A 25,602-nucleotide genomic window follows, 5' to 3' on the forward strand; every position below is an offset into this window, starting at 1 on the left:
CCCAGAACCTGGTATGTACACAACAGGGGAGCTAGGGAGGAAGGACTTTCGTTTAAACTGACCAGAACCTGGTATAACTGTCCGAAATGTCTGGTCCAGAGTAGTCTCTTTATGTAATTAAGGGTGACTTTGATCTCCTGCTCTCCTCAGTCAGATGGACAGCTACACAAAACTAGAATCCTGGAGAAAAGACAACCTGGATCATGTTACATCTGGTCTCATAAAAACTTAGACAAGGCTGATTTCAAAGGACCATATATACTCGAGATGACCCATGGATAAGATGGACAAGTGACTAAGTGCCCAAAGTCACACACCAGATGAACAATCAATGAACTAGACACTTAGTGACCTGCCCAAGATCACAGGTTCTTAAACCCAATCAGAAATGTGTTAAGATTGAATGCCAAGAGGCTTTACCATCATCTCACTCGTGATACTGCAAGAAAAGACAAGTGACCTAGCTGCCGAAGATCACCGATGGCCAAACAATTCCTTCTTTGGAGATTTGACAACCTTGGAAAACGCATCTACTTTGACATTTGTACTTTCCCGCAAATGCAGTGAATACTATTGTACATGTGGATTTTATCTGTGAATTATGAACAAATCTTAATTCATCGTACCAGAGAACTTTCTCAATCCCCGACAAAAGTCCCAGGGAGCGAAACGGCTGGGGGCGTAAAGGTGATGGAGCGAAACGACCGGATACCGACTGACATATCAGAGCAGTATGGCTGCCATGGCGGAAGGTCGAATAAATCTTGCCGCACTTCAACAGCGCGATCCTTATATAACTGACATAGTAGAAACTGCCAGTCAAGTGGCATTGTACTCTTTTAGCCCTAAAGCTAATGAGTGGGTAAGTATTTAGCGAAAACGTCGCCGGGAAACGCCCAAAAACACTGTTCGAAGTTGTGTTGTTTTCATTAAAAAAAATTCGTCGCTCATTGTTGTGTAGATTTTCCTGTACATTTGTACGTGAAGTGTATAGACGAATTCGACGAATCGGTGCAAAAAAAACAAAAACGTACACTCAGAACACGTCAGAAGGCCTAAACCGACTTCGGACAATGCCTAGAAAGAAGACGATCCTTTGTTCAAGGTGAAACGCATGACTGGTCAGTGCGAAAACAAACTTCTTCGAATTCGGCCATTGCCTGAACAAAATACAGTTGTACAACATTCATAAAAAGTTGAGATGGAGGTCTCCTGAACAACTTCCATTGTAGGCCTGTTATAAATTGATTATCAGTTCATGACTTTATTGAAACTGCTCAGAAAGCCAAGAATCATAGCCAACAAAGGCTACTCTTTTACTCTTGAAACCAGTGAATGAAAAGATGCTGGATCATTTGCTCTTATAGATGCCAGCACAGGCTGGTCTTTGGTTTTCTTCACAAAGAAGTTTACAGATATAAAATCTAGTTTCTAAAAGCTCTGTCCTGGATCGACAATGCTAAAGGCCAACATTGAATGTTCCTGTTTGCGTAATATTTGCCGAACCCAAAATATTGGTAGCCTTTTTAATTGCAGTGAAGGAATTCTTGCTTCAGTTATTTTACAGATGGCAGCACTGTATTATAACTATTTGTTACTTCACAGAAATTTTATAAAGGAGTGTAACATATGATTTTGTTCCGGTTTTGCAACTTTTAGAGCATTAATAAATGCCTGTTGATAAAACTCTACAAATGAACAGTAGCAGAACACATGTGTTACTCCTTTGAGTCGAAAACAAGACAGAATATGACTCACAAGCCATTGGATATACAAAAGATGGCAATTGTTCTTGCACAGTACAGTCTTAGCCATTTACTTCAGAAAAAAACTTATATGTTTAGGGGGTACTGTTCTTGAGCAGACAGGCCCTAAATTAATAACTAAGTGCTTCTATACTAGTTACACTGTAATGTGAGAAAACATGTTATTTGCCTCATCATAAGGCCGTCATGTGTAGTAATAGTATTGCCAAAAAGTTTGTTTGGAAATACATCATGACTGGCGATATCATGAAGCATGACGAGATACGAGTTGTGTTTGACACGGGAAGACAAAAAGGGCTCTGTACAAACACTCACCTTCTTTCAAAACAACGTAATCCCTGTTAAAACTCATAGATACCAAGCTCCTTTCCACAATTTACCAAAAAAATTCAATAATCCATGCTATTACCTATTGAATTGATATCCAAAGCATTGATAATGCGTTTTTCCCGATGAACACAGTGCTACCCTTTCTTTGTGTAAAACTATATGAAATGATATATCCAAAGGAGATGTGAGGAATCCATCTGGATGTCACTGATACCTAGGTAGGCCTTGGCACATTATAAAGCCGTGGTAATTCATTTCTTCAGACAGAGCCAGGACATGTTTTGTGCCGGCAGGTGGGATGAAGGCCTGCATGTACGGAGGGTTCAAGGCTTTGATACCTGCCGTAGACTTTCCCTCATTACATTAGTGATGCACTCATGCAGCTATAACTCACACATCTATAATACACACATTGTAAGATGAATTCTGTTAAAACTCAAGTTGACTTGAATAAACTGTAAGGTTGAAGTGCATCGCCCTGTGCTAAAGGATGCATACTTAAAAGTACGAAGCTGAAGAGGGATGGTTGCATTGTGTGTAGTTGGTTGTCACTCGCTCGCATGCAATAGATGATAAAAAACAAATGACCTTCTCGGTATTCATCTTTGACATGTTCATGAAATGGTGGGGATGGAATGAAACAAGCCATTTACTAACCAAGGATTGTGCATTTGCCACAGGTAGATGGATTGCAGACTGTCACTAGTGACTGCAAAAAGGTGGCCCAAGTATCCCTTCCATAGGAAACTCTGGAGGCCACCTCAAAATAAACTTTGCAGTGCCAGTCGTCATTGCACATTTCCATTCCACAGACTTGCCAATAGAACGTAAACCTGCCGAAATCAATAGAAGTACTAACAGTTGAACTTGTATCCTGGCATATTTTTATCAGCCATGTTGGTAATCATCAATAGTGCTAGGTTTGATAACCAGGATTTACCGGTAATGGATACTGTTACTTGAACCCAATCATGATCCAAATCTGCGTAATAATACTAATATACCTTGCAGCTTACAACTTGCATATCATGATCATTCCATCTGGCTACTCGGTAAAGGAATTCTGGGAAAGTTTTTAATCAAGCTTGTGTGATTTGAAAACAGTATTTCGATGAAATGATTGAGAGTTAATCTTAGAACTTGTGTGTTACCTGAATTTGAAAAGAAAGTACCTACAATTCGCCACGGCATTGAAAGGTCAGCAACAAAACTACTGGTATCAGAGTTCAGACACTGACAGTCATGACAGGGTAGAAATAGAATGAGTTCATGATTTGAGCCACTAATTCGAAAAAAATGACAGCTAAAATGACAAGACTTGTTTTGATCAACCAGTTCCAGGGCATCAGTTGGAAAAACCAGGACAAGGCAGCCTTGTCGTTTCTTGTTAATGTTACCAGCAATGCCAGCAATCACAGTCTGCAGAAATCAACCACTTTATAACCACCTCTACAAGATTAAACATAGTTTCATCATCAAGCCTCAACTAAACATTCCTGTATGTTCTGCAAGTATTTACATATGTATCTGTCTGTATTTTCAGGAGAAAACTGATATAGAAGGCACACTTTTTGTCTACTCGAGGTAGGTGGTTTAGTCTTACTGCTACAAGCACCACTTAGTGCATTGCTTTCCAAGGTGAAACATGTATGTTTGTACCTATCCAATGCCTTCTTGTTAATAGCGCATTGGTCAGGGTGCAAGTTTGTTTCATGTGTTATTCCGTGTTAAGAGATTTCCTGAAAGTCCTTTTAAATAGCAGTTGCGTAAACTCTTCAGGTTTGTAGTTGTCTTCAGTTCTGCTAGGTGTCAGTCATGCTCAATGATAAAAGTAGCACCTCAAGACTGAACCTTTTTAACCGAACTGAACTGCTGAAGCTATTTGGATTGGATTGGTGTGCATAGTTAGCTACTACATGTACGTGTATCGAAGCGGTTGCTCTCTCTTTTCATTCATCGTGCATTACTAATTGGGTTTCAGGTAATCTGGGTGGTAGGCGTTATATCTGAGGAACAGTTTTCAGTGAACGGTACAATTTTAACATAAGGGGCTAAAATGAAACGGTGTGACAATGACTCCTGTCCATTGTAGCCTGAAATATGGAAAAAAGACCAAACAATTTATCAATCTTATCCAATTTAACTCCCAGTCTGATGACCCTTGGTAGAGAAGGCCAAAGGTTGCCACAACTGGCTCGAGGTGACCATTGTAATGGACAATGCAATTGCAATGGCCAGCCTCCTAATGGACCATGTCGCTTGTCACTGGTGATCAAAGCAGGGGATGGACAGCCAAATTGATTCTGACAAACCTGACAAAGGGAAATATGTCTATGAAAAAATCCTCTCTGAAAGTAACCCTGATTAGGTGAATAGAAATTACCTCAATGTGGGCATTGGTTGTCTCACTGGACACCGCTTGGATGGAGCTGTCATCTTGCCCCAAACCTCGGCCCCCTTGGTTTTGGCCTACAGTTTAGCTCCACCTGGCAGTGTTTGGTGAGACAACCACTAGGCACTACTTCCAGTTTGGTATCAATTCCTTTGTAAAAAACATTCCCACGTTACAGAATACCGACACAGAGACGAATGCAAGGAATGTCTTTTTCTATTTGATGGGAGACCTCACAGAGCCTGAGAAATTGTGAGACTTCCTCCAATCATTCCAACACGTTTCCTTTATCTGCAACTAGCAGGAAATAATCAGCTTTGTGTCGACCAATCATGATGCACTGTTTTAGCGTTTTATTTCGCTGACATTATCTGGTGTGAGCTTGATGGATGGGGTCTATTTGTGAGTTTTCAATTGAGTGGAGTGAAGTTCGATGTTGGCAGATTGTCTGCAAACCATGATGACCCACGTTAAAAACTATCGAAGACCACAACTGACTCCAGACATTGAGTTTCTTGGCCATATTGTCCTATAAATGCCATTATATTTGGAAGCCTATATTGGAAATATTTCATGATGTTATTGCATGTATTGTGTGCGTATTAGTCTGACTTCTCCATTTCCTTTGATGCAGATGTTATTGAAGCTCTCACTACATGTCGCCGCATGTATGTTTTTAAAGCAAATATCAGCCTTGTCCTGGGGCTTAGCGGTAATATCCAGTCACACGAGCAGGGACTGCTTATGCTTTGTCGGTGTCAGAAAGCATTATGTATCATTTTGCATGGGATGATGGGCCTGGTATGATAAATAAGGAATGTGTAGTCCTCTTGGAAGCTTCCCTAGCGAAGCATGCACTGCGAAGAACTGCAGGGAATCAGTGGAAGCGTTTTGTGTAAAAGGGGCAGTTCAGCTTGAACTGATGGACAATATGATATCCAACCCTGGCCAGAAGCGTTCGCACGTCCTTCGCCATTTGATTAGTTTCCTTCGTCAATAGAGAAGTCGATTTGGGTGATGTATGGTCCAATTTCAAACGAAACGGCGAATTGGGTGCAGCCATTAGTTACTGATCAGATAGTGGCTACATCTCATTTATTAATCAAGTAAATCATTTGATTTTATGTCCAGATAAATATGACCTCACTATGTAATGTTGGTCAGAATGGCTTATTTGTTGTAGATAGAAGAGACAGTGTGGTTCTTCTTCACATCTTTAGTCGTCTTTTTCCAATGGGATGTTTGGCTATAACCATTTCCTTGAATTTCCAGTCGCAGAAAAACATTGATAATGTGTCACATTGCAAATTTTGTCTTTCTTGTCTCAAAAGCTTTGGTCTCACTCTCCTGTATTCAGACTGATACATGAGGCAAATCCAGTATTGGATCTTGGCTTAGCTATGATCGATATTGTTACACTTTTGGAATTGGCTGGATCAGGTGTGAAGATGGAGGTTTGGTCCCTGTAGTTTTATCACACTGGAAGTGCCATGTGGGCAAGAAGTTACATTTGCTTGCCAATAAGCAGTGCACCAACTACAGGAATTCATCAGAAGTCTGCTACCTCACTGAAAACACTTTGGTATGCAGTTCTCAAGGTTTGTCTATTAAAAGTGTCTGCAACAAACCAGCCCGGGGAAATGCATACATGCATGCATTTGCTCAACCGTCCTGGTGCACTTGTGATATGCATCATGGAGTGAGGTGAGCTATTGTTGCCGTCCTAATTGAACAACAAGCCTATTTATCCTATACATGAATAATTGACTTGATGATGTTGATTCTCTTGATGAGTTGTTTTTAAACAAGGTTTTTCTGCATTATTGTCCTACAGGTTTGATGACCCCCCCTACATGATGAAGGCCTTTATGCTTCACGGGTTGTTTCAGTTAAGAACATCACCTTTTGATGTTCTGTGAAAGGGTATTGATGAATCCGTCTTTACCTTTGAAACCAAGTCAGAATTCTTAGCCAGTCATTCCTCAATGTTATTCCTCGATCTGGGATATTCTCCCCAAGTTTAAAGCAAACAAGTCCTAATTGAAGTTACCTTAGCCCAGTTGTTTCCTGATAGAAACAAGTAAGTAGACGCTAACTTGACATACATGTAGTTGTGTTACCTTTCCTACATGTCTGTTTCTTCATTCTCACATAGCAGGCCTTTGGATCCCTCCTAAAATACTCTCGATCAAAGTATGTAACCTCCAAAAGCCTGCCATTGGCATGGGAGGTTGCTGTTCGCTTGACAGCTTTGCTGATAAAACAAAAAGCCAATCAGTCTGGCTTCCGTGAGGTGCAGTTAGAAATAGACAAAGTTTCATTCCATGAGCGCTATACGCCTTTTTCTTTTTAAAATACTCGATGATTTGAGACAGAATTCCTGTCTTCACTTCAGTTTCAGTCTACTCATAGATCGATTGCCTAGCAATGGTTCATTGTCAAGATAAAGTATACGCAATCATATCATGTGAAAAATTTGTCTATCAGATTCTGCAGCATGCCATCATACAATGATATCATCATTTGATATCTCAAAGGAGTATGCATACACAACTGAGCAAAGAGTGATTGTGAATGGAAATTGACTTAAGTTAGTTTGTTCAGTCGGTTACCTGACCCATTGTTTACTCAAATCCAATCAAATAACCAGTGTATTATGGCAGGATGGATCAATACAGTATAGGATAGAGAAATGTAATGCCATTCTTCATGAGATGAACATGTTTCACCACATGTTGCAGGTGTAGTGTGCCTCAATAGATGATATGCTGAGATCGTCTCTAAGCTTTGTCAATGCATTTGTACTGCAGTCATACTCACATTGGCTCTCCCATTTTCTAATCAACTTGCATGGATATTATACCACTTGACTGCAATTTCGATAATTGTCTTCCCAAAACAAATACCACTAAAATAATCATGACCCCAATCACGAAATCAACTACTAGTGCTACACCTCGTTTTTATGGGTGCAAATGTACTATTATGTAGAGTAGAACCTCTCTAAAAAGGACGCTTGGGACTGAGAAATGCTATCCTTGATAAAGAGGTGTCCTGATTTTAGAGGTCTAATTGTAGTAGAAACGACCTACTTGGTACCAAAATCACTCATCCCGCAAACACTTACACTACAGTGGTGTCTGCAAAGGGAGGTTCCACAGTATTTATTTGGTGGCAGGGATTGTTGCTTTTATACTGAACTATAAAACAGCATTCCTTGTATCATAGAAACAAGCAGTTGGTCACGCCAATAGAATGGCGATTTTCAACAACAATGTTTCAGATAATGACTCTGGGTGATAATTAACGAGATTGCTCACTGTGTGCATGCAAGTTATTCATCTGATATAGCCAATTCGTCATTAATACTAGAAACGCTGTGATAATGAGGTGTTTCTTTCATGGTCTCCATGGCTCAAGGCTGCCAATTAACCCTCTTGTTACCATCCCCCAACCGTTCCAAACTGGCTTTAGCTCAGCCTTTTGGAGTCAGAAGTCACTCGGCCAACAGCCAACAGACTATCCTTCTCCCCAGTTAAAAACAGCAATTTACTTCCAAATTTCAGAAACTGATGGAAAACCGATATTGAGGAAATGAAGGGATGATTGGCACTTTTGAAAAGTGGCTATAATAATTAGGCAGGTTGCGCTAATGTGTTTCAATGGTTTTTGAAAAACCTCATTTCTTGGGGCAGAGAGAAAATCTTCTAATGTGTATCTTTCAACAGCTGACTATACCAACATTTCTGCAATTTGCTGTCAGAAATTGGGAAATGAAACTTTCAGTTTCAAGCAATCGATCTAAAACTTTTGAAGCCATTTCTTTCAGAAATTTGATCATGGAATTATTCCTAGCCTCCTTCTTTTCACTGTTATGGATTTTAGAATTTCCAATAAATTCAAAGAAGGCATCGTCGAATTTCAGCTAAGAAATAAAATTTGGTTTTGTATTCTTCTCGTGAATGGTAAAAAAGCGAGTAAATAACTGTAACTTGGTGGAGGTAACTAGGCAACTCTCCAGTTAATGCTCTTACATTTCCACTGATTGAAAACGTGTTAGTAATGCTGGCCTTGGGGCTTGCGGGGTCCTTTTTCCCAACAGCCTGATTCTCTTCATAGAGCTGCGTTTACCATTAGCAGTTTTCCTTACCTAGTGAAATGCTTTTGGAAGACATGGAAGGTTTAGTTCGGAAAAAGAAGAAGTTTGTTTGTCAAGAACTGTTGAGAACTGGGCAGTGTTTTGGATCTCCTGAACATTGCGGCCATGATATGCTCATGATTTGGTCTTTTTTCGAATGCTGGACTCATTTACCACATCTTCAGCCAACCTGACAAAATGTAGATGATAAAGGCAATGAATAAAAATATTTGCAAATCCTTGTCAGTTTTCAGCGAGATCATCATAAATCGCTACCCATGATGATTGACTCTGATTTATCCCTTCATCAATGTGCTGCTAGATTTTCTGCTTTGACCTTTACCATTTTGCGTCTTGTATATTGTTCACGGCGCAAACCAAGCGGCCAGGTTCGTGTTGAATGTCGTCTTCACTTGCAGAATGGAAATGTCATCACACCTCTGGCATCGAGCGACTCCATGAATACTTTGAGAGAGCGTTCGATGATCTTTTTCACATCTCATATCAGCTGTGTCCCTTTTAATCATCGTCAGGTTGAGATACTGTCCCTTGTGTATGGCAAATCGTGCCTTGTTGCTCAATATGCTGAATGGCCGTCAATATGCTGAATGGCAGTCTTTGATGTAGTCTGATTCCACTGCTACAAAATGCCGTCTTCGGTTTGTCAAGTTCGTAGAAGCAGATACTGTAGTTCCTTGTGGTTGAATCGAAAGTCCCCATGAGCCTTCTTCTTGTAAAATATCACCTTTCCATCATTCTTCATACTATTGTTATAAGTAGCATGTTCAAGCTTCAAACTGTATCAGGGATTTTCATTTAGTTATTTTCTTACGACTTGTATTGTGTTGTACCCATTATACGCAGGTGCTAAGATCCAACGGAATGAGGTGTTAGCCTTGTTATGGCTTCTTGGGAAATATGAGCTGTCATTATTATTTTGATATTTTGTAAGGTTCGAGAAAATTGTTTGTGTTGCGGATTTTTTCTTATTTTGAGCAAAACACTGGTTATTTTAAGTCTGTACATTGTTGGTCTCTCTTTGCAAAGGCTGGGGATTTGCTTTTGTGTATTTTTTCCTGATTTCGAAGATGAAGGGACAGCAATCTTTCTTTCATGTTTTGTCATTTATACTGTTTGCTGCGTGATCTCAATAGGCTACTTGGCCAGGGGAGAATATGTGACCTACTCATTCTCATGTCTTAGTTAAGTTTGAATAAGCCATAAGGCTGCTGATGTCAAACTTGCAAGGAACCACCATTGGTTGGTGTTGCTGAGCAAAAAGTAGGAACTCGAACTCCCAAATTTCAACTAGATCATGAAAACTCATCTGTCATGAGATTAAAGTTTGGTTCCTGGAGAATATACAATTGTATCCCCCCTCTACCACCTCCCCCATCACCACTAACACACTGATCAGTGGGGCGATGGTTTGTATCTTCTTGGTTGACAAAGCAGCAACATCGGAAGGTGTTTTCATTTTGTTTCTGGACAAATCCTGAAAGATAGGCATTCATTGATGTGAAATTATGAAAAAGAAGAAGAAATGGGTCAATATTTTACCGATCATCCAAGCCGTATGTTGAACTGAACTTTTAAAAAACTGTAGTTCCATGTATATATTCACGCTGACTAAGCAGGTGGTGTTTTTAAATCTACAGTATGAGTTGAACCACATGTTAACCAGCTTGTTGGCAGCTAATGAGCTAGCACTCCAGTGTGTAGACATGACATAGCAGAGCCTTTAGGCCAGAACCGCTAACCCCCAATGATATTCAGATTTTGCCTTGAACTTTAGATCTGTAAACATGAAATATTCAATGTGAAAATAATCTGCTCTGGGTGGTCTGCTATGGAATATTTAAAATACATGTATACTGTCACATTTCTTTGAGGCCTTTGGCAAGGTGCTTACATAAAAGCATATTCATGATGCTCCTCTCTCGTTAGGTGCTCAGGGAAATGGTCTTGGGGACCAGAATAGGTAAAAAATTAGCCTTACATTTGTTGGGACGGGCGGAGGAGAGTGACAGGATTGCATGAGCCCCTCATTTTCACACTCTGCATTGAAAAACACTATAAATCCTATTGTAATCACATAGATGCAAATAATGAAACTCTTTGTTGGCATGTATTATACATTTGTCGAATATGATATGGAGATATGTTTGCCATGTTCCCCAGCCTAAGTGACCCCCTGTATCAAAATTATCTGTCACAACACGTTATCTATGCTGGCATCAGGTATTGATCTCGAAGAGAATATGGTGCATCGATCAGCCACAAACCAAGCTTTTCGCCCATATTGACTATCTCTTTGCCAATCAGTAAAGCCTAATACTCATTGAGAAGGATGCAAAGAGTCTCAACGTACTGGTCACAGCTGCTATGCAGTCCAATCTGACAGCTTCAGTTCAGACAATATAACAATGCAGTACATTCATTCATTTCCAGGAACGAATAATTTCTACTATGAAATAAAAATACATGTTTTACCCTATTATTTTTCAATTTTTCCTTGGAAAGAATGATTTTTTTTATGGAATGGGTGGACATATTTTATGGAATAGTTGGACATAAAAAAAATATCAATCTTTTTAGCCAATTTAATCATGACGATGTTGAACTGAATTTCCTACTTTGTTGGCTCTAATGATATTCTAATTTGAAGTTTTAGGAAAAAGTTAATCCAGGATTTCATCTTGTCATCGGAGAACCATTGATTGTTAGCTGAGAAGATAAGCCATCTGTCTCAATCTCTTCATCCCTTACAATGATCCGATTACAGCTAATTATGAAAGTATTGAACAGCCTGATCGTAAGACACTGGCGTGATAAGTCAGTGACATTAACTTTTAAGTGCTTTGGTTGTCTGTATCTCAAAATATCGTCTTCGAGAATTCATCAAAAGGCATGACAATGGGCTGCTATAAGAGGTTGTGTTTGCATCAAAAGGCAAATGTTCGACACCGCAAGCATTGTCGTTGGGCCTAATTTAACTAAAGCAGCAAGGCCTTGAGTTTGATACCCCTATGATATCGTTGTTTGGTTTCATATCCAATACACCAATAACATTCCAAACCAATGATTTCCCCTGTAATAGTCGACCCACTTGACTCTGCTGTTGTTTTTCCAAGCTTTCATTCTACTGTTTTAACTGTAGCACATGGGCCTGTGTAGCCTATGCTTGAGTGGATACAAGCCTACTTGATGTTAATAATACTGTATATGCCCCAGGTGTTGCCTTACTAAACACAATACAGCATCTACTTGTTCTGCCATAGCTATCCTTTAGTATTGCCCTATTGACGTCATCGATCCGTGCTCAACTTAGATTTCTGACTATAATACCAGCTGGCGTCCAATGTCGCAGACAAAAATAAACATGCGACAGAAATACCTACAATTCATATAAGATTAGAAAAAAATGTTGACATTTTATTGGTTAATCGATGTGACATATTATCGCCTTAAGCAAGACTGTAGCAGAAAAATGAGAGAGATTCATGTTACGATACTTCTCGGAATAGCATGATAAGTACAGAATTATCGAGATATTGAAACCTACTTCATGACATAGTTATCGGAAACTTCATCGGCGGATCATGGGAGAAGAATTAGAGATGTTTTCTTGGGGGCATGATACTAAAAAGCAGGCCTCGATATTCGCTTTTAAAAGGGCACAGTAATTTTTGCCGAAAAAAGGGCACTTTTGTCAGTTAGGTGAAAAAAGGCACACTTTAAATGGGAATCAATATCATGAAGACAACGTTGCCTTTGTGATGGAAGAAAGGGCAGTGCGCAACAGGAGAGGGCATCAGAGGCAATTGCCTTCGATGCCTCCGATAAATTCAATCCCTGGACGAATCGTGGTTCCAAGAATGTTGGCTCGTGCCACCTTTCACATTGGTTGCTGCCACCTATAACATTGGTTGGTGCCACCTATAACATTGGTTGCTGCCACCTATAACATTGGTTGCTGCCACCTATAACATTGGTTGCTGCCACCTATAACATTGGTTGCTGCCACCTATAACATTGGTTGCTGCCATCAATGGCTGATGTTGAAAATCGAGAACTCACTGCTTGATTGGCAGTCTATTTTGACCCATTCAAGCATTGAATCTTACCAAAGATTTCCAGAGAGGATCCAGATATCTTTTGGCAGACTATAAAGTTCAGTCTGAGTTAGTGAAAGTGTTTTGCCATCTCAGCAGATGACACAGCCAGGAAAGCAATCAGTTCTGTGATCAATACCCGACACCTGATCTCAAATCAGTATTTCAATGGCGAGCACGAACCTTTGTTACGTATGAATGTGAACCTGCACCTTTGAATAATAGATATTACATGTATATCATTGCCACCATCACTAACTAACATGGCACAGGCCGGCAACTATGGATAAATGTCACTTTTCATTCCCAGGTCACAAATTGGTTCATAACCGTGAAAAAACTCACTTACCTTTTCATAGTAAAACCTACAAATACTGAAATAATAGTAAAATCCAGGTGTCTATTTAGATAATGTGTCTAGATATTACATTGAATAGCCCTCAGTGATAATCCTAACAGGCAAAGTGTACATGTATGCACTGAAGCGATTTATTCTCTCTCTGCTCAGACTTGGCAGGATCCAGTATATAAGGGACCGTCTCCTAGCTCCACCACCTGTGTTGGTTCAATTGATTTTTCTCACGATTGTATTTGTTCATCATCGTTGGTGTGTCTCGGTCTTTGCTTGTGTCTTTGTTAGTGCAAGTTGTAATGTATGGTTAACTCTTTACGCTGTAACTTTATATTTGTACTATTTCATGATTTTCATCGGGAGAATCATGGTTTAACTGATGACGAATTATGAAAGTTTAAAGAAAACCTTAACCCATTTCCTTGAAATGTTGGACGAGAACCATGATTTTACAAACTCCTCATCAATTCCGTATTTGTTGAGTTGTACTAAAACTATAATGGGTGGGAGGTGAACATGTCAAAGTCCCCATACAAGGTGAAATTATTTTCCGTCCAGGTGGATTGGGTTAAATGGTGACGTGCTGCTCTTTCTTATCAGTCGATTCAATACAGCCTTTACTGTGGTTATTTCACCAGAAAAATCTATTCTTGGGTACCTCGTGATAATTGGGAAATCATTTCAAAGGATGCGGTGTGGAAAAGGGTGAACTTTGGTTTCAGAGATCTGAGAGCAAAGGCTAATTGCACTGATGGTGATGAAAGTAGGCAAAGGAATGTTACAAATTACAGCTTTGTCTTTGTTGGAAGGATCGTTTATAGTTATCCAGGAGCTTTCACAACATTTGTGGTGTTTCTTCCCCTTAGCAATTAGGATGGATGCATAATATCACATGCGTCATCGGTGAACTTTCAAAGACTCTTAACAATGGTGTCTGGTACATTTGATTTTTAAAGAGAGTCTTCGCACCCAAGGCATTTGACTGTGAGTGTGAGCAGCGAAGCATATAAAAACAAAGGCCTCGGTTGTAACACCATATCGATGCACTCAAAACGAGGTGCAGCGTATATTGAAGGAAAAAGGACACTACATGTAGATTGCAACCAAGGTGTTTAAGCATTAGCAACCAGGGCAGTGCAGGGTTGTCTCGGTAAGCCTTGCCTGGACCAGCTTTTGTAAGAAACCAATGCTTCTTCCTTCATGTTCTATTTCTGCCGTAGTCATTAGTGGTATTGCATTGAGCGAGTTGGTTTCTTTTCATGTTGGGAGACAAGCCTCTTCCAGGTCTGCGGTCTGTTGGTCATAAAATAGTACAAATACTGGTCATTATTAACACCCTGTTGCATGGCAGTGCTGGGCCTAAGATTTGCTTCAAAAGCAATATCATTTTTGGCTGCAAATTTGCCGAAATCCAGATTGAATCATTATTCTGTGCACCATCTTTTGGTCCCTGTTTGCATGAACTCTGCATGTAAATGTGGTATCATTGTGGCACGATATGATCTATCATTATCTGTTTCAATGAAGAATTTGTGGACCACATACCGTCAGTGACACGTCCATCAAATTCAATAAATAAAGATTGATGGGTGTTATGTTGAGTCACTCATGTGAGTGATCTCTCCCATGCGCTTGGTCCCATTTAATCAAATGTTCAACCGTTCAGTTCGCTCGGAAAGATTTTCTATCAGAATGCCGGCATGTTTCCTTTCAAAAACGCCAGAGTAATCAAAATGGATTGGTGCTATTGGTGATCACCACGTCAATTTACAGACACCAGGGGTTGTATCCACAGTGTTGGGCCTGTCACCTCAATCCATCTTTATGGAGTCTTTGGTAAAAAGGGTGGGAAATCACAGCTAAATGCTTTCTTAATTGGTCAACACCAACCCTTTTGTGTTCCCAAGAGTATTTGAGTGGAGTTCCTGTTGGGCACACCTGGAGTGTTTTGAAGGTTTCCAGTGGTGATCCAGTGGTAACCAGTGTTGTTCCAGTAGTCCCAATATTTGCCGATAGAAAAACTACAAAAATTGCTGGGACTTCCTATTTCCTAGCAAATTCTGCTACCGTGGAAGTTGCATTACTCTATCAAATGGATCAGTAATGGACATGATCTGACCAAATTGATTGACCTATTCAACCACCGCTTAGCACATGACACCAAATAGTGTCCTGTGTTTGCTCTTCTTTCAGTCTACCTTTGGATCATCATGATAGTGTTCATCTGGGATGAATAAATGTGTGAATACGTTATAATATTGCCCCTTTTACTGTCTCTGTGGTCAAACATTGCCTGACACTGTTCTGATTGCTTTTTCCTCTGGTTGCGGGCTTTGAATTCCTTATGTTGACAAGTGTGCCTGTCATCACAAAGATGCTGCCTAAAATGACATGCTACATCTACAAGACGACCCCTTAAAAACCATCTGCAACCTGTTTTCCCAGCAATGACACCAATATATGCCTTCATCTATGCATTTCTTCTTTGGTTACCAGGTAGGCCTACTCTTCCGAGTTCATAAAAAGCAAGACCATTATTTTAGGATTAATGGAGCATAAATGATTACTGCTTCTCCTGTAGTCAGAGGCCTATGCTGCTATTTTGGTACAGACTGTGTGCAATAGCATTAGCGTTAACCCTTCATTCTCCAGCCCAGTGCACTCCTCCTTTCTCACTTCCAAGCTACCTGATGTCAAACCTGTTCCCTCCAGTTTCTCCTGCCTGGTCAGTGATCTGGTCTCCAGTTATAATGATGGACCTACCAGAAAAGAGTTTCAATTTCATTGAGATCAATTAACAATATTTTTCTGTTGCAGTTCAGTTGTACATGTATAATCTTTCAACTTGGCTGGTTGATTCTAGTAAAAGTATCTCTTCCTTTCTCCTTTCAGATCTGCGTCTCCCATCAATGGATTCATGATCCTGAATCGTCTAGGCCTCAACAATCTTATTGAGCCGTTAATCAAGGATCTCGAGTTCCAGCTACAAGATCCGTTCTTGTTGTACAAAAACGCTAATTGTAAGTATCAAACTGAACTGACATGCAAATCTTATCAAATCGATGAAAATTTCAGTTCATCTTCGAGAAGTAGGCTACACCAATTTGTTCTCTTTCTACATTGATCAGCATGGTTTCTCTCAATTTTCCCACCTAGAATAACAAAAGCAAGCTTAATGATTTCAAGTTCCAATCAATCTGTAAATGACTAAGACAACTCCGAATTCTCTTGCTGGGTTTATAATGTTTCTGTTACACGTTCCGTTGCGTTGTGTGTAAACTTGAAGATATCGACAGAAGTTTGTGGACAAATACCACTTTCGCGAACAAGCCAATAAAAACTTTAAGCTTACTTGTTTTGGGTGAACTTTTTTTGTCGCACTTGTGGAGTTGTTTAACACTTTGAACAGGTGTATCATAATGTTCTGTTTGTCTAAGGCGGGTGTTTTTCTTCTTGAATTTATCATTGGCACTTGAGCTAGTACTGCACAAGAGCAACTAAATGGAGAGCCATTGAAAAACTCATTCGATAGATCAGATGCGTCAGTTGCCTTGGTAATTTGTCCTGAAACAAGTTCTTCCTGTGCTCTAGACCGTGAGTAAATGTTGGATGAACATGTGGACCTGGTCCTGGAAGAATCTGTTGCTGTCTGGGTTAGCGAGGCACTCGCTCTGCCACATGAAAAACAGGTTGGACTGGGAATCAAACCCCCAATCTCAGAGTACAGGTGACCAGTGTGAATGTTTTTTGGGAGCATATCTTCAGCACTATCCAGGATACTGACCCTTCCCCTCTTCCACCCAAGGACAAGAACGAGTAACAGCATAGTATTTTTAATATGTAGCTCCTTCAGCCACTGCACCGGCAAGTTCTGCGACTGGTAAATTCTTCAAGTGGTTCTTTGGATCGGTTACACTTAACTCTGTGCCCTGAAGCAAATGAACGCAAACTACCTGTAACTGGAATTTGTATTGAAGTACTTTTTGCGGCTAAAATAGATGTGAACTTTGAGTCGCTGGGTGGTGTTGATGCGCTGTTTTAACTGTCTCTTGTTTGCTTTCTGTATGAGATTTCTTTTCGAGGTACAGGCCACAATATATTTATTGGAATCGTTTGTGGCTGGTGAAATTGAGTGGCCAAAGGAGCTTAAAGGAGTGCCTTTGAGTTTGATCCCTAAAGAATCTTTGGCAAAAGATTTCAGCCACAGCGAGCCAGACCAGACCAGGTCACATTCATGCACATTTATACCGCAAACAAATCTAGACAGATCCAGATTATAGATTAGAGTTTGGTCTCTGAAGACCAAAAGCATAGTATTCCTGGGCTTGTGGTATTCGACTCGATGACTCGACGACGCGATGGCTCGATGACGCGATCGTTGCTATGGATTTTGCTAAAATACGGAATCCCATGATCCTGGTCTCCGGGCTACCGCTGCAACAGCAGAGGTTTTAGCTCGGCCTTCCCATACCCAGCTACGGTATGTAGAAGGATGTGCCCCCCCCCCCCCCAGCCATGGCCACTGAAGATTGGTCCCCGCGATTGATTTTGATATTTAAAGGACTCGCGGAAGTTTCATAGCATGCAAAATGACCGGAGATTTAATTGACAAACAAGCTTCTAGTGGCCAATGTCAGATGTCATGTGGTAGTCTGTCAACAATCGGAATTTCGCATATGTGCAGTTTTTTAGACTCAGTCACTCAGTCCCTCTTCCGCCCCTTGACATCTGCCCCCCCCCCCCCCCCAATACATCAGCCCCTATACATGCTTTCCGAAATTGGTGGCTTGCATTGGAACTAACTTTTTCCCCCTTGTCCGTCATTAAAGGCATCCAAGTGTGTTGGTCAACCATGACTATCTCCTTTGTCCCTCCACCACAGGCCTAGTTTCCCCTTATGACATCACTATTTCGGACACTCAGCGCCCCATTTCTGGAAAGGTGTATAGGACATTTAATATTGCCGTGCTGAACGGATATCCAGAGCCAACCTTGTCTCCAGGAACTCGCGTGTCATTTTAACACTGGAATTTCTGCTCGTAAAGAACCTGGGTAGGAGGTTGATCTGAACCAGCTATATTTAGGTGTATTCAGCTGTATTGACGGTAAGCTTGCATAGCAACATGGCGCATGGTTTTATCAAAAATGCGAACTTGTAGGAAACGAAAAATGGTCGGATTAGATACGGTGAAAACAGCTGGAAAGGGGTTGGTAATGATCGGTTCTTTTTTATTTTCCTCCACTTCTGATTCTATGTATAAATTACAGTCCAGGCAGTGATATTCTTTAAAAAGATTCCAACTTGATCGCGTCATCGAGTCATCGCGTCGTCGAGTCATCGAGTCGAATACCACAAGCCGTATTCCTGGCATGGATCTGAAAAATGAATGTTTGTAGAGAGGCGGCAACATGCCTTCCTGGTTGGTGTACTGTATGTATACTCCCATTTGATCTCTGCATGGGTGAGAGCAATAGTTGTTTCAAAGCGAGCTGCTGCCGCAAAGGTAGTTATCAGTGACAGGTGTGATAAGCCTTTTAGGCTCAAGGTTACGGAACAGAAGCAAGATGTGTTATCATTGCTTTGCACATACATACATTTCTGCCTAATTCCTCCAATCAATGAAGTTGTTTTCAACAGTGGCACTGCTCACCACTGCTGATATTGAAGAGGGGCACCCTATGATGCACAGAAGTGTCTTCCCTGGGTTATGATTTGAACTTGTCAGACCTGCCAGCATATTCTTATATTATTTGCAGGCCGTTTTAAAGACTTCTAGTCTAGAGTTATATGATGGTTTTGACTGACTCCGGGATTCATTGGCCTTGAAGTCTGGTTCCTAAGGCGGCCAATAATCTGTGCCGAGGCCGATTGTGAAGAATCGATGCTCCAGGAATTCATAAATCCATGCTCATGCCATCTTTTGCCTGCTTCCTTAACTCTTATGTTTGTATCAATCAAAACACGGTACCTACCTGATAGCTGATACTTACCATTAAAGATACATCATCAACTCGAAATTTTACACTTTATAGTGGCTCTTGGATCCTGATTCTCATTCCTAGAATTTAAACAATTTCTACAAATTTTTATCATTTCAGCTATTTATGGTATATGGTTCTATGATAAAGATGAATGCGCACGTATTGGACAACTTATGAACAGGTAACATCCATTATGACCTTTCCCAGCAATAATCAGCTTTCAATCAATGTCACATTTAGTGGAGCTGTATTACCAGTGATGAAATGCCTCACATTTTATGAGCTTGACAGTTGCAACCAAAGCCATTAGGACTGAACATTGCAGTTCCAACTGAATTCCAAACGTTGTAAGGAACAGGGTGACAAAAACACTTCACTGTCTAAACTAACAGTCTTCTCAGCTATTTACAGTTTTGTCTTTCCCAAAGAATACAATAGAAATTCCATTTTCATTACATGATGGGACTTTCCCGATTGAGAATTTATGATAGAAGCATTTTTGATTCTGTTTCACTTTCAGTCTGGTTCAAGTGACAAGAACCAGTGAGCAGGAGCCTTCCAACCTTGAAACCAGTCGACCACGCCGTGCCTCTGAGAGCGATACGATGTACGATAGACGAGACACCCCGACCAAGAATCCTGTGGACATCTTACAGATGCTGTCAAAGGCGCAGGATGAATATGATAAGGTAGAGTGACAAAAGCTCTCTCACATGGGGTGAATGTATACCCAGGAGCCTCTTAAAGCGTGGACTGATTTTCTTCAAGCTGAAGATCGATTACTGGGTCAAAACCATGGTACAACACAAAAGTGCTCCCTGAATTGACCAAACACAAAAGAAGAAGTGATATATTTCCCCAGCTTATTTCGAAAGGTGATTCACTATTTTGAAAACAGGTTTCACATTACTGATTCAAATGTGTTATATTGTAAAGAGACAGTCATGCATTCATTTCCTTGAAATTTCAGTCAAAAGGACATATTTCACCTCCAAAGAGAGGTCCAGCAGCAGCCGGTGCAGCCTCAGGGGAGCCCAAGCCCATGATAGATAACCCCAATGCCTCTGCCACGGCCACAGCTGACAGTGCCAGCTTGGTCAGGCCAACGGCTATCAAGCTGGAGCATGAAAGTATTGCTGAAGGTAAGGCTTAGCTTGTCAGTGTGTTGGTGTTCGATATGGACTTGGATTAGGCAATGCCAAATTTATCAGGACACCTATGGCTGTCCAAGTCATCTATTGACTGATTAGTAAACGTATTGTTTAGCTTAGTTTGTACTAAATGTACTGGCGAAGACGAAGCCTCCTAATCAGAAGTAAAAACTTTTAACATTCCATTCCGTACCTTGTGTTTAAAATTGTTTATACGGCTATATCTTTCTTTCTTTTCAGGTTCCAGTGGTGGTGCAGCTGGAGGTTCCATAAGTTTACAGACATTGTTTGGGAAACTCAGCGCTAGCAGAGAAGCAGAGCAGTAAGTTGCCGTCTATGATAGATGTCTTGCAGATTTCATAAATCAGTGTATTGGTCTGGGTCTGTGTCATGTCCACATGTACCCAGTTTTAGACTGGATTTGGGAAAGTTTACCATACAAACACGCACGTGTCGCATGAAATATCTAAATTTCTTCTCCATTTCCTCTGCAGGGCTTCTTTACAACAGGGAAAGACAGTGGCACTGGCAGAATCTGGTGACGTCCTCCTGAAACGCCTCATGTCAAATCCAGGCAATACGTTGGAGGAAATCGAACGTAAACAAAGAGAAGTGCCTGATGGGAAAACGTTCGACGTCGGAACTCTTGAATCTCAATCTCGCGTTGGGAAAATACAACAGCGGAAGAAAAGTATTCCTAAGGACCAGAAGCCGCCATATAGCCCTGATACGGACTTAAAGATGAAACTGAATATCATATCGTCACCTTCCCAATCTATGAGTAATGGTGCTAGTTCAAAATATGACAGTCAAAAATTACGCTCCGTGCATAGCAGCAGCGATCCCCAGAAGCAACAGCCTGTCGCTGTTCATTCAGTCGCTTCAGCAGGCAATATGTCGATAATGGTTTCGTCACAAGGGGGCAGCGCTTTATCTAATGTTTTAAATCAGTCGTTGGCAGACGCCTTGGCTCCGCAAGGAACTGGACTTCCACCAATGCCAACTTCTACCACTTCAACAGTCGTGAGCACAAGTTTGTTGACTCCGGCGGAATTGTCGACGCCCAAGTCTCTCCAAGCACAGTCGCTAGCTCTGGCTACTACACTTAGTGGACAGGTAGGGAAAAAACAGTTGATTTCTAGTTGAGTGTGTGATGATATGTCGCAGTGTGAGAGGGGTATCATGGTCCGAGTGATACAGGCATTTGGCCTCAATAGTTGGCAGATCACTACACTAAACCATTCTGTTTTTGTAAAATGGCTTACTGTGGTACTGTTCTCGTACTAGAAATAGTGACAGTCTTAACTGACCATAAACAACTCTGAAAATATCAATGCATTCCACCGTAAACTTCCAATACATTTCTGTTTCTGGTGCGCATTGCTTGGCTGGTTGAGGAACAATATGGAACTGTTCTATGATCTCCTCGTAAATCTATATTGAATCTGTGTTTCAGCCGCCACCAGCTTCACCCATCAAGCCCGTGCCACCTCCTGCCGACGTCCTGATGTCACCGATGGCCTTCCAGCAGTCCAGTGGCGGAGCCACTAGTGCACCTCTTCACCAATCGTCTTCAGCACAGGCACTTCAACAGCTGTCAAGTAAGCAATGTAATCAGTCATGTCAGCAACACTATATCAGAAAGGAACTAAATATGAAATTTTCCACCATGAGGTTGTGATTGTCATCAAAGAGGAAATAAGTGTATCTCTCAATATCTATTACCGGTAAATAACTAGGCCAACTGCATCTTAAATATTCATGATATGCATCTGTTCAAACGAAATTTTTACGTAGTTATTGATTTTGTCATTTCAGTCACAAAGACAACAACTTCCTCCATCAGTCCACCAACACTCACTACCCCGCAGGCCATGACATCTTTGAATTTCCCCTCATTTTCACAAGTGCCCGTCAACGGTAGTGGGGACCAAGCCAGTATAAATCCACTCACTCGCGATCAACTACAGCAGTCACTTGTTTATCTCGTGAAGGTAGGTCAAAATTGAATGTTTTTCTGGCTTGATAACTAACACTCGAAAGGTTAGAACAAAGGATTATCTGAGTTAGAAGTTAAAAACTGCCTGAAACTTGATAGAACCTATTTGAAGGACAGGTTCAGTTTCAAAACACTTTCTACATGTATATATCTGCATTCTTTTCTTTTCAGAATGATCGTGACTTCATGGAGAAAATCCATGATGCTTACGTAAAGAGTTTGAAGCGTCAGCACTAGTGAAAGTGTTAGTGTGTGCATCCATAGGCAGCTGACTTGGATGTTCTGAATTGCACAAAACTTTGGGCATATTTGCTGTTCCGATGCTGGGCTACAATTCTGCCAACTGACTATGATTTGTGGAATTACGGTTTCCTTTGGTGTTGTATTCTGAGCAAAGATGGTCTGAAAATGAAATGCTGTTTTGAAAATGATGAAAAGAGGATATTACCGCTGAGTAGATTCGGAAAGAGCATCTCAGTTGTGTGGGGAAAGACTTCCAAGTGATTTATTATATTATCGCTGAAAATAGACACTGTAGTACTGTGATCACACTGCCTGCAAAATGGAACTGACATGTTTCAGCCTGTTTTCGAACTGATAGTATTCAAAGCTGGATTTTGTAAAAGTTGTAGATATTGAGATGCTAATGCCTTGGTTTTGAAGTAAGTGAATTTTGTTGACGGATTTGCAAGGCAGGTTATTCAGGGTCAAAGCCATTGCAAGTGCCACTGATTTAGCTGATCAGCTGCAGGTTTGATCCATGCGGCTTAAGCAGCAGTGTGCTCTGTGGCAGAGGGATACCAACAAACATCGCCGATGGATCGACATGGGTTGATTTTGTTTGGGGGCATTTGCAGGTCAGTCATTTTTAAGCTCAAAGTTTCTAAAGAAGTGCATCTTTTAGGAGGAAATTCTGTTGTGGTCGAGTGTTTATATGGTATATGGTAGATGACGTTGGGAGTCCCACAAGGTTCTAAACTATTGCCAGTGCTCTTCAAGAGATAACAGGAGTTTAGATCTGATTGATTCTGGTAATTCAATCAGAATCAGGTCCTTTGAAGTAAAATGAATTTGAGAGTTGGATTGGAAAGATGAGTGATAAGTGTTTTGACATATTTTTTTTGCATTTTTTATGGGAAATGCTGAGGTTACGATTTTTCATTCCCACGCCGGTGCTAAATGATGGATTATGGCTTCAGTTGCAATGTGCTCTGATAGAAAGAAGAGGCTGCAGGCTGAAGGAAAAATGGCCTGTATAATGTCTTTCAACCTTCTGACGAGGATTTAAGGGCGTATTCTGAAGCTTTATAAAAAATTTCATGATTTATGTTGTTTATTCTAATGTATATTGTCCATTAGTTTTGAGATCTCGCTTATATTTACTGGCTGTGCCATAGATAACGGGCAAGTTGTAAAAATGGATGTGTTTGACCTGAGGGCTCTATGCTCTATCTTTATGCAGTTCAAATTCTGAATGAAGTAGCTACATGTACATGTATATCAGGTTGATTAGAATGACATAAGCCCTATGATGCACTGGTTAGAAGGTGATTTGGGGCAGCAGACTACCTTCACATTTGGCTCCCTGTGAGAGATAGAAGAGGTGAGGTTTATACGCAGAGGCCAAAGTTTTGAGTTCACCACATGCCTCTGTACACTCCCCAAAGTGTTCAGTGGTAGTCGATGTGGAAGACAGCTGTCATAGACATGATAAAAAGTGTTCAATCCTGTCGCCTCTCTTATAGTGAGGAACATCAGTATTTACTCATGTCTTTGACTATGGTTTACTTTCAGCCAAAACAAGGACTCTGAATACAGTGCTTTAAGTTAATACCAGGGTCGCTGAATAACAAAGTAAAACATTTGTATGGTATAATGGTCCTGAAAGAACATCCTTGGAAAGTATGTCCACATAAGAATGAGGTAGACCATGATACCCTGGCGATAGGGAGTTAATTGAGTGAGTGTAACTTATTCTGTTGTCTTTTATTATGAATTGAAAGACAGGTTGATTAACCTGGCTTTTAAGTTGGCAGAGCACAAGTTTCTGCTGGCTGTCATTAATGCACAGTCACATAATTCCTGTGTAGAGTGTAGACCTGGAAGTTTACGCAAACTGTCTGTTTGTGTACATTCTCTGATGTAGCCCTACATTGCTCTCTACACATGAATTCTGTATTGATTGCACACGAGTGATGACCGCAGTAAATTGTCCTCTTCCGACTTTGATTTTATAAAGTGATTGTTCCCTTTGAGGGCCAAGTGCATTTGGGGAGAATGTACTTCAAATTGTAGAGCATTATGTTCATTAGAATGAAAGCTTGAAAGTTGCTTTCAGAATCCCCTGAGCGAAATTTGATAATTAATTTAAATTTTTTTCAGTTTCTGTTCCTAAAAAGAACATGGAGTCAGCATTTTCTTACACGATTAAAAGTCCTTATTTCTGCGTCCAGATTATGCCACTGCCAAAAACTGTGTTCTTTATCTTTGGTCACATTTGTGGTCTATAACTCACTCTGCCTGTATTTTTTCAAAGAATGCATGCATTTTTTGTGGGAGTTCATCAAATAAACATTGTTTATTTCTAATAGCAGTAAAAACTAGATGGGGTGGACTGAAGTGCCTTTTATTCACATCTGTGGCATCGTGCACTCCAAGAGGATTCTTGTATATGTTTCTGCATCAGGAAGTGATTATCTTTTTTTTGTGGGGGGGGGGGGGGGTTGAATAAATATGAGTGATTTCTTGAATTTTGTTGTCCATGTTTTCTCAACATTCCAACAATTCTTGGTGGTTATTTTGGGCCCAACTTATTGAGTGATAAAACCCTATGTTGCATAAAATGCTTTATGGTCTGGTTCACTTTGTTTCTTTACGAGATTAAATAGGTCTCATGACGCGTTCAGTTTCTTTTTAAACTAGATCTGATGGGGTTTTCATAGTTACTTAATAACTTTGTCTTACAAGGAAATATGTGGATCTTCCAGGGAAAGAGCCCATATCTTGTTATTGAATCGAAATCATGTTGGTCTTTTAGACAAGACTTCACATAGATAATTCGAGGTGTTGTGAAAATGGTCCGATTGTAAAATCCAGCTTAATTTGGTTCTATCCCCAAGCCTAATATGAGAAACGTAATAGTAATGATTGAAATCAACTTTCCCTGTAGTTATTCCTGGACAGAAGTCCTAGTTTTTTTGTTAACAGTCAATTCACAAAGCTATGTGATCAGATATCATTTTTCTTTTAGTTTTTTTGGGTGAGGTTGGGAGCTTTGCTTGACTGTTTTAAAACCTTTTTGGGTAGAATACAGAGAGAAACTTATTACAAATTGACTAATAATTGGTGTATTGGAGGGGATACATAGAGTAGGTTTA

General features: G+C 40.5%; 1 protein-coding gene across 1 annotated transcript; it reads left to right on the plus strand.

Annotated features, from left to right (window-relative positions):
• The first annotated feature begins 740 nt into the window (after positions 1 to 740).
• On the plus strand, positions 741 to 25,602 carry LOC135490617 (mRNA-decapping enzyme 1A-like). The gene is made up of 11 exons (XM_064775886.1): positions 741 to 862; positions 3,640 to 3,680; positions 15,986 to 16,113; positions 19,193 to 19,256; positions 19,596 to 19,764; positions 20,046 to 20,217; positions 20,467 to 20,548; positions 20,721 to 21,342; positions 21,683 to 21,827; positions 22,045 to 22,220; positions 22,397 to 25,602. Exons 1-11 carry the CDS (start codon positions 743 to 745, stop codon positions 22,460 to 22,462), a joined length of 1,785 nt encoding a protein of 594 aa, XP_064631956.1. The 5' UTR covers positions 741 to 742; the 3' UTR covers positions 22,463 to 25,602.

This window comes from Lineus longissimus, chromosome 7 (genome assembly GCF_910592395.1).
Source record: "Lineus longissimus chromosome 7, tnLinLong1.2, whole genome shotgun sequence".
Taxonomy (NCBI): domain Eukaryota; kingdom Metazoa; phylum Nemertea; class Pilidiophora; order Heteronemertea; family Lineidae; genus Lineus; species Lineus longissimus.

Bases quoted from the DNA above. Each gene is read 5' to 3' on its own strand.
- LOC135490617 (XM_064775886.1), top strand. From the start codon at position 743: ATGGCGGAAGGTCGAATAAATCTTGCCGCACTTCAACAGCGCGATCCT. The intron at 3,681-15,985 runs GTAGGTGGTTTA...TTCTCCTTTCAG, and splicing joins ACACTTTTTGTCTACTCGAG to ATCTGCGTCTCCCATCAATG. The intron at 20,218-20,466 runs GTAAGGCTTAGC...CTTTCTTTTCAG, and splicing joins GCATGAAAGTATTGCTGAAG to GTTCCAGTGGTGGTGCAGCT.